The following is a 16,247-nucleotide window of genomic DNA, read 5'->3' on the forward strand; positions in this document are numbered from 1 at the left end:
TGGGTCCTGGAACCCTAGTTAGGAGCAGCAAGGGAAAGAAGAAAAGGCAAAAGCATGGACGTGCAGAAAAACGGATCAGGTCTCTGGACTCAGAGAAAGAAGTCATAGTGCCTGGGGAGCCCAGAGTTTACTGTGTACATTTGAACAGAGAGGCGGGGTTATTTCGTACATCTGATCGAGGGGACAAGATTAGGGGCAGTCTCTGTAGGGAAGCAGTCTTCAGGCTGTAAACCTGCAGGGGGAGAACGCTATGGTGGACATTTTCTTTACACAGTGTTATCGTTCACATTCAGATCAGAAGACACCTTTGCCATCTCTCTGAGGCCTGCCCGGGGGAAGGCCTTACCATAGCATGGGTCTGAGGCATTGGCACCCATGTCAACAACATATTCATTCATGACTTCACTTGCTCCCTACAACTTCTCACCCTGCAGAGCCCCGTGGTCTGAGCAGGATCACTACTGACAGTTCAAAGCTAACACGTTCCCACCCTGCACCTCCACGCACCACACTATCCAAGTCGGAAGAATCTGCAGTGGCCACTCTCTCTCATTCTCCTGCCCAGGAGCAATGCACGGGTTTGCAGGGACTCTATCTAAAAGGCAGAGGGAAGAGGACAGGTCAAACATGGGTGCTGGGACTGAAGTCTAAAGAAGCTGCAACGTGAGTTAGAGATTGTCAGTCGAAATTGACGCCCGGTTAATACATGAGGGCCTCGGATGTAGCTGTCTGCAGTGGAGTCAAGCTAGAGTCCTCATATTCAGACGGCTTAATCGCCTGTGGGAACACAGGTGGATTGTGGAGAATCTTCGATAAACACACCAGCTATATTTAACATTTTTATGTTGCCTTCAGGCATGTCCAGATAATCTAGCTTTCTGTGTTCTTTGACTTATCTGACTATCAAATCGATAACTTTCTGGCTCATTTATCTGCTCATTTGTGAAGTGGGATTAACATCAGCTAGCGGCACATCTATGGCTTCAGAAGATAGCCAATTTGCCGGATGCAGTGACTGAGGCTGAAATCTTATAGAAGTGCAGAATAATTAAAAAATTTTTCCACCTGAGAAACAGCTCCAGGAAACAACAGAGTTTCTTTCACAGATACACTTAACACCAGCAATGGGAACAAGATCCAAGGACACTGCAAATTCATCCCTTAAATGGGATTTTTAAAAACTTCAATAAAATTCAAACATGTGAACTACCTGCTATAATAACCCGGCATTGTGCTCTAGGGTGGGGAGGCAGCCACTCAACCTAAGACTGTAACACTGGGGATGTTCACAATGGGGTACTCTCCCGCGGTGGGAGGCCCTGAGCACAGTCGGGGGAGACAGCAGTGAGAAAATGTGATCTGTGGGAAGGGGGTTTTGAGCAGGATCTTTAAAGGCAAGAGGCCTCCTGGGCTAGTTCCTGAAGGGTGAACTTGGAGGGGGTCTCAGGGAGAGACACTAACACAGACTAGTTATAGACTAATAAGCTAAGGTAGGCTAGACACCTAGCACATCTGGGAAACAGGTGTTCAGCATTATTGAACAGTAAGGTTTTAAGCACCGAGAACTTTTAAACCGAGTTGCTGGAAGGTGTTCATCCCTGGCACACTGAACACTTACTGTGCTCAGTCATAACAGTACACCAACTCTGCTGAGGAAGAGTGGGGCCACCCCTGGCCTGGTGGTCCTGGGTTCTATAAGAAAGCAAGCTGAGCAAGCCGTGATGAACAAGCCAGTAAGCAACATTCCTCCTCTTTGCTCTCTGCATCAGCTCCTGTCTCAACTTCCTTCAATATGGAAGTGTAAGCCAAATAAGCCCTTTCCTCCCCAACCTGCTTTTGGTCATGGTATTCATCACAACCATAGAAACCCTATGACACAGTGTCTGGTCAGGTTCTATCGGCATTCCACTTACACAGCCCAGGATCCCAGCCGGGGTATGGTGATACCCATAGTGGGTGGGTCTTCCTTCCTTAATTAACCAGTCAACATAATTTCCCCCCAGTACATCCAGAGGTGTATTGGTTGTAAGGTTGACAACCAAGACTAATTATCACATTTGGCAAGGATGCAGAGTCTCATTTGTCAGGTCTCTAGGCTCAGAAGAGGACCAGACAGACAGACAGACAGACAAGTGATAGTGTGGATACATCTGAAAATAACACCCAGGGGAGGTAGGTAGTCTGGGCCAGCAAAACCATGACTTGTACGTTGCTACCTGTTACAGACCCTTCAGATGCTCTGTGTCTATCCATAACACATCCCTAGACACCTTTAAGCTCCTCCTCTTGGATGTTGCTCTGGAGGCAGAAGCCTTGACTCAAGCTCCGGGCTTGCCACCTCTCACCCCTGATACTGTAACAAGCTTTCCAGTCTCCCTGCCATTGTCTTCTTCATGAGCCTCTGGAACTCTTCTGCCTCATCCTGTTTACGTTTCCAGTTTCAGAAGCATCATTTCCTCCTGCTCACACACTGTAGCAGCTCCACAGCAGGGTTAGCTGCTCACTAGCTCTCAGGGGAAACAGGCTTTTTCTCTACTGTTCATGTACTGATGCCGGACCTGAGCTAAGTTGGTGGAGCCTGGGTTGTGTACTTGAATACTGATGGCTCCTTTAGGGAGAAAGAAGAGGCTCTTGGGCTCATCTGTGTAAGTCCATCTTGAATGAATCGCTACGTGAGGGAGAGAATAAGGGGTGGGGAGAATAATTTGATGGGATAGCCTTGGCTGTTTTCCTCACCCAGACTGTAGGACTGGCATAAGTGCCCGTGTGCACAGCATGTCCTTTCATCCCATTTGCACAAAGAAAGCTTATTCAAGAAAATGTTTATGTTAATGAATGAAGTCAGGTTATGCCATTGTTTCACCTGATGTTTCTAACCCTTTTCATCTGCTGAAAGAATTTCCAAGCAGATGTCTGAGCTTAGAGTCCAGAGGTTCATATCTGAGGTCTTGTTACACTGTTTAAAAAGGGACACAGATTGCCACCCATGGTTGTTTGCTTTGCTTGCATTTTTCTCCAAAAGATGCATATTACCTGATTCCAACAGGGACCTTTTCAATTCTCCTTAGCATCATATAGAACATTGATAATGCAATCTGTAAAGGAACCATGCCATTTACACACAGATAACTCACTTTTTTCTTTGCAATGTGTTTGGGTTTCCACACATTTTCAAAACCTCGACTTTGACGGTGACTGTAATCATCATATCACAGCCTTTGAACAGAAGAATAGAGCAGAGATCAGCTTCCAAGATGAGCTTGGCTGTTACTTTATTTTTTAATTTCTGATTCCAGGTAATGGGACACTGATTGGAGCATCTGCGAATGTTGTTTGTGCAGGAATTGCAGAGCAGCATGGGTATGGATTCTCTTTCATGGAATTTTTCAGGTACTCTAAATATTAAAAAATAATCATTTAAAATACTTCCTTAAATATCAGGTTCTTAAACTATTCTAATAAAAAAATGCACCAATGCATGATGCTGGACACTTGGATATTCATGATTTGGTACAGGTGGTATCAACTCAGATCAAGGCATATTTGTTATTAAAATTAGCTTCATCATATTCTGAATGACTTGGGCTGAAGAAATGGCTAAGAAATGGTTGTAAGCTTGCTGGACACTTCGTGATTTTACATTTTGAAAATCTTAGTTGGGAACAGATAGTGAAGGTTGTGAGTGCATAGAAAAAAAGATGTTAGCAAGGACTCAGGAATAATACTGAAAACTAGGGCCAAGCTAATCACACTGAAGGCAGGCTGGAAGTAGGAGTTTCATGTGTGAGCACTTTGCAGGAGAACTGCACAGAGATGGACTCAGTGTTGTCAGGGATACAGTTGATATCTACCAAAGGAAATCTGTTGCAGAGGCTAGGCTCGTTTTCTGCTCTTGGTTGCCTGTGTGTCTCTGTTTCCGAGGCCCACGTGCACTTTCCAAGCAAAGAAGGGAGAGGAATGGAAGGAAGGGGCACTCGTGAAACAGTCTTGCCACAATGATCTTTATTTGGTGTTGAGTCATGAACCTGAACTTGGTGTATGGACAGTAATGGGCTTCTGCCAACCCTTATGTGAAGAATTCTAACATGTGTTTGGGGAAGTGGCAGAGAGACTATGGCTCTTGGAGACAGTCATCCCTAACCTAGAAACTTGTTCCTCTGCAAGGTAATTCTTGCCCGGGTCTGAGCTTGGACAAGAGCCCTGGCTGTCACACCTACTTGAGGACTGAGAGCGGTGTCTTAGTATAATGCACTGTAATATGCAAGACTCCCTGGAGGATCAGACAATCTCACAGAATAGATGCCGAGCAGTCAAACAATGGGTTAGCTGCAGAGTGGAGAGTTTCAAAACCTAGTAACTGCTCTGCGCATGAGATGGATGCCTCTGAAGTTCCCATCTGGCACTGAAGGCCTAGAAGATTCCAAGAGAGTCACTGGTAGCCAGCTCATAATGGAAGGCAAAAGGAGCTGGAGTCACATGTCTGAAGTGACTAGTAACAGTTATACTTGCTTAGGAAGAAGTGAAGCATGCAGGCTAGCGGGCAACTTCTTTTTCCTTGGGCCCCTTTATATGTGAGCTAGGGTCAAGCCACTCCAAGAGTGGACCTTCCCCCCTCCCCCCTCCCCCTGTGCACTTCAGGTAACCCTCTTTGGAAATGCCCTCACAGATGTGTCCTGAGCTGTCACTCATACTCAATTCTAAATCCAGTTGAGCTGATGATGAAGTTCAATCACATTTCCCTAAGTCCTCTAAATTATGATAATGACAGAGTCACTACTCCTAAGATGATATGGATGCCAACTATACAACTGAGAAGTCACTAATTCTTTCCACAGAATATGTGACAAAGTCTTTTGAGGAATACTTACTCTTTCTATATCCCATAACTTAAATATGATAGCATAGATTTGACAGTACTGAAGTGCTCAGAGTTGATGCTATGTTATGTGGTAAAAGAACAGAAGGGAAAGAAAACTTGGATATTTACTTAATATGTTAATATAGATACACAGACATACTCTTCTTTAAACTGTATTTTATGTGTGTGAGTATTTTGCCTGCATATGTGTATGCACAGCACATGTGTGTTTAGTACTTAAGGAGGTCAGCATAGGACATTGGATCCCCTGGAACTGGCGTTATAGATAGTTATGGGTCCTGGGAATTGATCCCGGGTCTGCTGCAAGAGCAAGTACTCTTAACCACTGAGCCATCTCTCCATCCCTACAAACACATTCTTAACAAAACAGAAAAGAAAGACCCGTAGCATTTATGTTCCTTAATCATACTGTTTGGATTGGGTTATATTTCCCATTGAACTTAACCACAAGGCACAGTAATTCTTAAGTGATGCTCTACAAATTGCTTGTACTCTCTATATAATCTTACATCTGTTGTGTGATAGAAGTCCAGTTTTCCACAGGTCAGCTGAATCAATCACACCTGCCATTACTTTAATTCCTACTTTATCTTGTCAACTCAAGGACACAAAAAATCCAAAGTAACCATGGGGAAGTCTTAGTGTTCAGTTTAGTGGAGATAATATCATGCTTCCATTTGGGAACCATGTCTTCTAGGCCAGCAGAGTAAAAGGTTGTTGGAGTAAGAAATAACAATTTTCTAGGGTATGACTATATTCATGACCATCTCATCATGTAAAACCTGGGCAGTCCAAATTCAAAACTCTCCATAATATTTCAGTTCTAACAGTTCTAAAGTCTAAAGTTCCTTCTGGGATTAAAAAGAAACTTTTAGCTAAGGGTCTGTGTAAAACCAAAAAATAAATAAGTTATGTGATTCTGGTATATAACAGCACAGAAGAAATAACCTGATTCCAAAAGGAACAAGACAATAGCAAGGAAAGAATGGACCGAACAAAGACAGAAACCATCCTAGAAACAGCCCCAGGCCTGGCATCTAGAGCTCTGGATGGCATGATTCATGCTCTGCCTGCTTTGGTTAGCTTGGCACGTTCAGCTCTGCTCTTGTGGCTTGTCTCTTGGGCCAGGCAATTTATTGCCTTCAGTTTTCCTTTGTGAGTGCCACACATTTCTGGAATCTCCGATTACTTGGAGTCATGGCTCAGACTCAGGCTTCAAGTTTATAGCGTTTCCTTCCAGGGAACCCAACCCTGCTGTACATTCCCTCACCTCACAGCCTTCTGAAACCTTAGATGAGAGCTTTCATAATCTATCTTCTTCCCTCTTGTGTGCCTTCAAAGTCAGCGCAGTGTGGGTGATGATTTCAAGTTCTGTTGCCACTAGTGACGTCATTGGCTTCTTCCTATCAGAACTGACATGGTGATCATGAGTGCTGAGGCAGCTGAACCGGGACCAAAATTCTTCCAGGCAGTTGTTTGTGAGCAGGGAGCCCTTACAGTAGCATGCTCAGCTCAGGCTCCTTTCCAGTGAATTTACATGGCCACAGTGCAGCCTGTGATGGGGCCCTGACATCAAGACACTTTGTCTGTTGTCCCAGTGCAGAGCTTGGGGTCACCCTTTAAAGGTGGTTAAAATTACAGCTCTTTTGTCAGAACCCATCTTGTTTGAAACTTCAAACTTATTTAAGGTCCTTTAATTACCAAACTGTATTTTCCCTATTTTTTGCTCGACTTTTGCGTGAATTGTAAACCTGGCTAAGATCAGTGAGAAGCAGCCACTCTGCAGCCCCAAGGTTAGCCTGTCTTGAAATTTCCTCTAGCGAGCAAATTAGTCCATTGCTTTGAAATTTGGCTTCATTAGAAATGTTAACAAGTGGGAAAAATGCAGTCAGATGCTCTGCTGCAACATCACACAAGGGACCTGCAGTGCGATCTCCAGCAGAGCGCTCTCTCCCCCTGAAATCTCCTGAGCACTGTTATTAGTATCTGCATTTCTCTCAGCATTCTTTACATTCCCAACAGAACGATCCATTAAAATCTGCTTACCGCATTCTGGAACATCTCTAGGCCACAGCTCCAAACTCTTACACATTCTCCCACATACAAGTCCACCCAAACAACAAACCACATCTATAATTCATTAGATTAGTTTACACACGAGGCTGCGGTTATCCAACAATGTCCGCCTCCACACCGGAGAGCCACGGTACCTGTTACTAGTTACTCAGCGCACGAAGCTGAATAATTCATCCATTCCAACCCAATGCTGAAAGCCTGCGCGTTCCCTGGAGAGCCAGTGCTGAAAGCCTGCACATTCCCTGAGAGCCACTAGTCTTTAGTCCACTTTAGAAGACTGAAATCGGCAGAGGATGGCAGCAGCAGTGATGGACACACCTGCTCAGAAAGATGTGAAGGCAGGTGTGCACACTGCTTCTTCTCCAACCTCCTTACGTTTGGCCAGGGTTTGGAAGGTTCTGCCCACTTTGAGGTCAGTTTCCCCTCCTCAGTTTATCCTGTTCTGGCAATGTGTTTTAGACATACCTAGAGGTATATTTCTAAGGTCATTCTACAATCAAGACCAACTACCACAGTCCATTTTCTTTCTTTTTTTTTTTCCTTTCAGTTTTTTGAGACAGGGTATCTTTGTGTAGCTTTGGAGCCTGTCCTGGAACTTGCTTGTAGACCAGGCTGGCCTCAAACTCACAGAGATGTGCCTGCTTCTGCCTCCTGAGTTCTGGTATTAAAGGTGTGCACCATAACCGCCAGGCCACAGTCCTTTTCCTATTGCTGTATCACAATATAATAAATACTCAAGTCAGGGTAATTTGCAAAGAATAAAGGTTTGTTTAGCTCAGAATTCTGGAGGCTGAACACCTACACCATCGGCTGTTGTATCTGCTTGGCACCTGGTGCAGGCCTGATTGCTACATAATAACATGGAAAAGGGCATCCTAGGATGAGGCAGAGCAAGTATGTCAGAGAGCATTTTTTTTTCTAATAAAGCCAATCCCTCAATAGTCCATCAATTTATTAATGCACGAGATCATCCCATTTATGAGAGTGGACTCCAGATGAGTCAGTCACCTTTCAATGATATCACCTCCAAACATTTAACATATGAATTTGGAAATTAAAATTTTCACCATGGAAAATGTGAGGGACAGAGTCCAAAATATTAAGTTGTCCCCATATAAAAAAAGAAAGATAACTTTGGGGAGATTTATTATATGATTATATGAGATACTTCTCTAGTTTATGAGAAACTAGTAACATTGTAAATTTTGATGAGACATTAACTTGAATGACACTTGTGGGAGCCTGAGATGTGGGCAAGAGACAGAGCTGCTGTTCAAGTTAGCATAGGTGCTAACTGTACATCTTCCCACTGGACACTGGGTACATTGTTGATCCTGCTGCTTGGGAACAAAGTGCAAGATTTAATGCTTGACCAGTTGATTCCTGTTTAGACTCGCATCTTCCTCTGATGATAATGAAAAGAGTAATCCTAAATATGGAGAATTGCTTTACTACTAACCATGGCAGGGGTCTCAGCAGGATGGCTCGCTTCATGCTACAAGTTTCCTATCTCTACCATCATAATTGGGCAGGATCCAGGCCCATAGCACAGTCAAGAAAGGGGTACAGAGGTGAGCACTGTCATGGACAGCTGTGGTAGGCAGAGACCATGACTTGACAAATCAACTCTCCATCATTTCTGGGCTCTTAATTTCTGAAGAGCTAGAAGGCTCTCACCTAAGTGTTCCTCCTTGGTCATCCAAGCACAGGACTCATTGGCCCCTCTATCTTTCTACCTTTAGGGAGAAGAAGGTCCTCATGGGGATTTTAAGGCACTGGCTTGGTGTCTCAGGGAAGGAGGACAGACCTATGCCTCTTGGGAGTGCCTATAATTCAGCATCTGTGGGTGGTATATGTGTGTGTCATCACACTGGAAGGCTTGGATGGCCTACACACAGGAGCCTGATGACCTTAGGGATCGAGCTAGCCCGGTGGTCTAGCCTCACAAGCTCACATTTATATGAGTCACATTTGTTCTCCTGAACTGAGATCTCCTGAAATGAGATAGCCCCTGTGGTCCAGAGTCACCACTGCTTAGCAACTTGGTGAGATCCTGTTTCAAAATGAAAAGCTAAAAGCAGAGGTATGGCTCAAAGGTAGAACTAGCATGCATGAAAGCCTAGGTTCAAAGTCTAATATTACAAAGAGGGGGAAAAAAACACCAAGTTGGGCTAAGTTAAAGTAAAATGCCTTCAAATCTTCCATTTCATTTTTAAAAACCTTTAATATCCAGTTTGTTTATACAAAGGAAGAACTTCTGATACACATGCTTTGGCTACATTTATTTATTTTACATATATGAGTGCTTTGCTGTATATATGCATGTGTACCACCTGTGTGCTTGGTCTCCAAGGCAGTCAGGAAAGGGTGTTATACTCCCTGGAACTGGAGCTATGGATGGTTGTAAACCCCGATGTGGGTGCTGGAAACCAAACTCAATTCATTGCAAGGGCAACAGGGGCTCTCTCCGGCCTTGACTTCCTTTTAGTGTACTTTCATATCTTAAATTTTACAAAGGGATCTTAGATGTCCCTTGGCTTCCAATTGTCAGCTAGTTGACCATGGGTGAGTCTATTTTCTCCTTCGTTCTTTCTCCATCTACTTGCTACTTGATTAATTTCTACTTTCTAGACAGAGAGCATGTATGAATTGCTCTTCTTCGATGGTTCCTACTTGAGATCTGCAGTTAATCCTACCGTATGTTCACCATTGGCTCATTCCCCCCCCCCACACCCCAAGGTTGCCTAGTATCTTGATTGGTGAGGTTAATACATATTTTTAAAAGTAACTTTATTTATTTATTTTATGTATATGGGCATTTTGCCTGTATGTATGTTTGTGTACCACATGAGTGCCTGATGCCCATGGAGGTCTGAAGGGGGCATTGGGTCCCCTGGAACTGGAGTTACAGATGGTTATGAGCTTTTGGATGGGTCCTAGGAGTTGAACCCAGGTCCTCTGGAAGAGCAGCCAGTGCTCTTAACTAGCAAGCCATCTCTAGCCCGATGGATGAGGTTAATATTGAACAACTCCTATATAGAATATTCTTTGAGTTCCTGTAGATTTAAAGTGAGCTTTAGACTTTCTTACTCCATGACAGGGTTGGCTTCTGTTCTGGGTCTCTGAAGACACTACTTTATCACCTCTCTTTTCACATGCACCTAATTTCTTTTCCTGTTGCTGTGATAAAATTCCCTGACCAAAGCATCCTAAGGGAGAAAGGCTTTATTTCAGCTCACTGTTCAAGGACACAGTCTCTCACGGGGAAAATCCCTGTCAACAGAAGCCCGAGGCGTCTGGACACAGTGTGCGGTAGTTGGGGAGCAGGGAAGGATGGACACTGCTCAGTTTCTTTTCTCTTTTCCTTTAGTTGTGTGACAGATCCATACATGCCTGTAATGAATTTTCATTGTTTCTACCTTCACTCTCCTTTCTCTTCCTCCCCCTCTCCTGTTCAAACCCTTCTTCCCAGCATGTCCATCTACTACTTTCATGTATTCATTTTGTGTGTGACTACCTGAGTTTAATTTGAAAATCTTGTCTGAGCAAGGGTATTTCCTGGAGCTTAATTTATCAGTAGTGATATCGCCAAAGAAAATGAGACTCCTTCCCCAACAACCTTTAACTGCCAATAGCTCCAAGAGGAAGGAGCCTTATGGACCCCTGCCCATCTATGAAGAAATGGGGGATGGGCCTCATTGCATGTAGGTCTTATGAAGATAACCCAGCTGCAGTGACCACATGAAGTGCAAAGGCCATGTCATGTCCAGAAGACGTCTTTATATTGCATGTATTTCTGTCCTATGCTCTTATATGCTTTCTATTCCCCTTCCATGATTTTTCCTTGAGCAGTGTGTGTGTGTGTGTGTGTGTGTGTGTGTGTGTGTGTGTGTGTGAGAGAGAGAGAGAGAGAGAGAGAGAGAGAGAGAGAGAGAGAGAGAGAGAGAGGGAGAGAGGGGGGGGAGAGAGAGCGAGCGAGCGAGCGAGCGAGAGAGAGAGAGAGAGAGAGAGAGAGAGAGAGAGAGAGAGATCCATCTTATCTCCTTTTTTCTTCTTTGAATAGTTCAGGATCCAAGCTCTGGAAATGATTCTCCCCACAGGTGGTAGACTTCTCATCTCAATAAACCTGACCAATATAATTCACCACAGGCATGCCCTGAGACTGGCCTTTATCTGGATGTTTCCTCACCCTCACAGGTATGCTCAGAGGCCTGCCACAGGTGGCTCTAGATTCCGTCCAGTTGACAGTGAACACCCACCAACACACATTTCTGGGAAGTCTGCTGGGAATGAATTCCATGGTATCTATAAGTTTCTTCTTCATTTTGCTGCAGGCCCAGAGAATTTAAAAACTTATCTTTGAAATCTCAGTTTTATTAGAATGTCCTGTGGTGTCCTGTGGGCTTTCTAACATGTGGGATTTTGTCTTCTTTTAGTTCCACAAAGTTCTCTAGGATCACAGATTTAAATATTTGTTATATTCCTTGAGTCCTGGCTCTCTCTGTGTGGAGTCTTACTGCCTCCTATTTAACTTAATCTTCATAAAAATATGAGAATGTTTTCTTTGTTACTCCGGCATTCTTTATTACATTTTCACTCGACTTTATTCTTTCTGAAGCATCTTAGAATTTAATCTTCATTTCTAGCATAATTAGGTCTTTACTTTGAATTCTCATTTCATGTTTTTGTCTGCTTCTGTTCTTAGTATTTAAGGTTGGATTCAAGTTACTTTTTCAACACCCCCGGCCCCCAGCCCTGTTGTGTTTGAGGGTATATCATCATCCCTGCAGAGGGCCACAGTACAGTATTATTTCCTAGTTTACATTTGGCTTTTGGGAAGCTTCTGTATAGGGTTTTACAGTGTCTTTGAGTTTGGATTCTTGTACTTCATGGACAGGCTGCCAGCTGGAGTCAGGCCCACCACATTCACAGTTAATCTGCAGGCTTTGGCCTTCGCTGTAGATTGTAGTTTCTGTGTTCGGAGTTTTGTTTATTTCTTTATAGCTTTGGGAGTTAAAGAATCCACTAATGCTTTGTTTCTTTTATCTCACAGTGTCCTCCATTTTCTCCCCTTACTGCTTTCCCACTTCCTCCCTCGGTCGTGAATGGGTGCATGTGTCTGTCTTGCTGTTTTCTGTCTTCTCCCCAGTAAGGATGCTGTCAGGGCCATCATGCAGAGCCCTGTGAATGGCTTCTCTGCACCCTGTGTTATTTGCAGAAGTTCTACATTCAGGTTGGCCTTCTTAGTTCCAGCTGTTGTTTCCTCAACTTTAGAAACTTTATTGCTTTTTTCTCTTTTGATTAGGTTTTCCTGGGCTCTGCCGGTTGTTTGCACAGGCTTGGGGCGGATCAGGAGAGATGGTCCTGATGAGAACTGATGTCTGTTCATGGCCCCTTATGTTCTCAGCTAGACTGACAGGCATGAGATCTATGTGGTTTAGTACGTCTTTCATGTTGATGCATGAGTGTATTGTGGCTGCTTTCACGGTGCCTTCCAGAGATCCACTCTCCTTTTGAAGACAGGGATATCATTAATCCCGTATTGTACCTCCATTCTTCTGCTGTGCCCATGTATCCTACCCTTCTTCCCAGGAGCATCTTTGCTATTCTTCCTGGAAAGGATAACATCCCCCTTTTTCATTGAAATTAATTATTTATGAGTAGAGATTATTCCGATGCTCTTTTCTTTCACTGAGCTTAGAAATGTAGTCTTCTGTGCCTCTTCCCACAGGGAAATAGAATACCCCTTTTCACTCCCACTCACACAGTATACACACATCTATAAAAGGCTGCTTTATCAATTGATAATGTAGACTTTTTGCTATCTCTTTAAATGTGGAGACGTGTTAAATTAATTTTTTATGGAATCGAGTTTCTGTAAAGTCTGTCTCTACATTTTGTTTTCTTTTGAAATTTTTTGGAGCATAACTAATTTCTATGAGGCTTTAAAAAATGAACACACTGATAAAATGAAGCAAAAAGTGAAAATACATCCAGAAAACAAACTGTTTAGAAAATACTATTCCTGAAGCAGATTTAAAGACAACGTGGCTTTACTTATTGTGACCACCGGCCAGTACTGTCAGAATAAGAGTCTTTGTAGATTTATAAAACCCACCTAGCCACTGCCTCAGGGACCTCTGGCTAGACATTTTTATTTTCTCAAAGGTCGCTGCAGATGCTAATGTAATACAGGGTCATTTCTAAAGGTTAAGCATTATACTGTGTGCACAGCCTTACGGTACCAGAGTCAGACACCTTACTTCCTCCCGAGGCCTGAAATCATACTTATGAGACTCATGGTTTTTAGATGTGAATTTTAAACTTGGTCTTATCTATAGGTTTTGCGGGGGAAAAAATGGAGAAAAAGAAGGGAGAGAGAAGAAGGCCATTTTCCACGTAGCTAACCCTGCTGGAAAAGTCGACATCTGTCTTCTTGGAGCAACAGATATCTTTTGTTTCTAAATTTCATTTATCATCATCATTGTCATTACATCCTCCTCCTCCTCCTTCTCCTCACCACCACCACCACCACCACCACCACTACCATCATTATTGTGTGTGCATGTATCCATATGTGCCATAAAGCACGTGGAGGACTCAGTTCTCACGCTGGTTAGACAACCACTTCCACCTGCTCTGTCCCCTTGCTGACCCAGTACAACAGGACTTTTTAACTTTCACTTGGACAAAGTCACCCTCGACTCATGTCCTTGTTCTTAACAGCAAGAGGAGAAACCTGCCCTGTTGGTTAGTGCTAAGACTTCAGCTTAGAGCTGCTCTGACTTGGGTATCTTGAATATAGCATGCTACTGATCAGCCATCCCGAGAATGAATATAGTTAATGGCACAGGAGCTGGGCAGGTGGTGCACTCTGCAGGGCTACTTGAGACAAAGGCAAAAGCATCCTAGATAGATAAAGGAAACTTCAAAACCCAGATAACCATGGGAGGGTGCAGGAGAGGGGACGCAGAAAAGTTGTGCTAATCATTTATTCATTTTGTTCCATATTTTTCTTTCATTCTTCTCTCGTATATTATATCCCTACTACAGTTTCCCCTCCCTCCACTTCCGCCTGCCCCGCCCCCACCTCCCCTCTCCCTCCCTTCAATGGATTTCCCTTCAGAGAAAGAGCCGGCCTCCCAGGGATATTCATTGAACATGGTCTAACAAGTTATAATAAGACTAGTCACAAACCCTCATATCAGGGCTGGACAAGGCAATGGAGTAGGAGGAAAGGGGTCCCAAACACAGGGAAAAGAGTCAGAGAAACCCTCCCCACTCCCAGTGTTGGGGGTCCTACAAGAACACCAAGCTATACAGCCATAAGGTATATACAGAGGACCTAGCTCAGACACATATAGGATTGATGATTGTTGATTTAGTCTCTGTGAGCCCCTATGAGCCCTGCTTAGTTGATCCTGTGGGTCATGTTCTTGTGGTGTCCTCTACCCCTCTGGCTCCTATAGTCCTTCATCCCTGTTTTTTTTTTTGGGTTCCCCAGCTCTGCCTAGTGTTTAGCTGTGGGTCTCTGCATCTGTCTTATCAATTGCTGGATGACACCCCTCTGATGACACTTAGGATAGGCACAGATCTATGAGTATATCATTAGGAATCATTTCACTGACTTTTTTTTCTCATTTTGCCAGTCATGTTTGGTTCTCTCCTGGGTCTTTGGGCTATCCGACATGACTTGGGCTCTATCTCGTGGCATAGGACCCAAGTTAGACCAGTTATTGGTTGGCCACTCCCACAAGTTCTGTGACACCATTACCCCAGCACATCTTGCAGGCAGGACAGATTGTACGTTGAAGGTTTTGTGACTGGTTGGTGTTCCAGTCCCACTGCTATCATCTATTTATCTATTATGTATTGTGCCATTATAGTTTCCTGTCAACTGATACAAGCTAGAGTTATCTGAAAGGAGGGAACCTTAATTGAGAAAATGCCTCCATAAGATCTGGATATAGAGCATTTTCTTAATTAATGATTCATGGGAGAGGGCCCTGAACACTGTGTGTGGTGCCATCCCTGGGCTAGTAGTCCTGGGTTCTATAAGAAAGCAGGCCTCAGCAGACCATGGAGAGGAAGCCAGTAAGCAGCACCCCTCCATGTCCTTGGCATCAGCTCCTGCCTCCAGGTTCCTGCCCTGTTTGAGTTCCTGTCTTGACTTCCTTCAATGATGAACAGTGATATAAACATACAGTCAAATAAACCCTTTCCTCCCCTACTTGCTTTTTGGTTATGGTGTTTTGTCACAGCAATAGAAACTCAAACTAAGACATGTATGTATTATTTTATCTTACTATATATCTCTTTATACTTATTATTTTCTATCTCTCATCTATCATCTATCTTTTATCTATTTATCTATGTATCTATCATCTGTATGCTATCTATAAACTGCTATTATCTACCTATTACTATCCATTTTTCATGTTATTTACCAATTATGTGTATATTACTTATTCTCTCTCTCTCTCTCTCTCTCTCTCTCCATATATATATATATATATATATATATATATATATATATATATATATACATTCCTTTCCTTCTTTCTCTCTCCCCCTTTCTTCCCCCACTGCATCCACCTAACACATACTCTAATGCCTTCACTTTTGTTAAAGGCTGCTTTGTTCTTTCTTTACTTTTATGTCCGTAGGTGCTTTTTGTCCATGGGACCCTGGCCCTTGTTCTGTAGCAGGGTTTCTCTCTTGGGCCACCAACCAACTCCCAAATCATGACACAGAGACTTAATATTGGTTATGCGTGCTTGGCCTTATACTTGTTTCTTGCTAGCTCTTATAATTTAACCAATTTCTCTTCATCTACATTTTTTCTCGGGGCTTTTAAACTTTTTCCTTCTGTATGTCTTACTCTGTCTAGCTGGCTGGTGGCTGCCTGATTGCCTGGCCCTGAGCATCTCCTTCTCTTTCTCCCTTGTTCTCTTCATTCTTCTTCTTTTCTTTCTTCTAGATTTCTCCTCCTACTTATTCTCTCTGCCTGCCAGCCCCGCCTATCCCTCTCCTGCCTAGCTATTGGCTGTTCAGTTTTTTATTAGACTAATCAGGTGCCTTAGGCAGGCAAGGTGAAACAAATGCAACACATCTTTACATCATTAACAAAGGCAGCACAGACAAATGTAACATATCTTTACATCATTAACAAAGGCAGCACAGACAAATGAAAGACACCTTTACACAGTTAAAGTAATATTCCACAGCATAAACAAATGTAGCGCATCTTTGCCTAGTTAAAATAATATTCCACAACATTGTTCTCTGGAAC

At 43.3% G+C, this 16,247-nt stretch overlaps 1 protein-coding gene across 1 annotated transcript in view; it reads left to right on the forward strand.

Annotated features, from left to right (window-relative positions):
* Oca2 (OCA2 melanosomal transmembrane protein) overlaps window positions 1–16,247 on the forward strand; it is a 274,614-nt gene that overhangs the window by 191,737 nt on the left and 66,630 nt on the right. The window contains exon 23 of the mRNA XM_076565552.1: window positions 3,297–3,390. Within this exon, the coding sequence (XP_076421667.1) occupies window positions 3,297–3,390 (94 nt within the window). The remainder of the gene's footprint in view (window positions 1–3,296; window positions 3,391–16,247) is intronic.

The sequence above is a fragment of the Peromyscus maniculatus genome, chromosome 1, assembly GCF_049852395.1.
Source record: "Peromyscus maniculatus bairdii isolate BWxNUB_F1_BW_parent chromosome 1, HU_Pman_BW_mat_3.1, whole genome shotgun sequence".
In the NCBI taxonomy this organism is placed as follows: domain Eukaryota; kingdom Metazoa; phylum Chordata; class Mammalia; order Rodentia; family Cricetidae; genus Peromyscus; species Peromyscus maniculatus.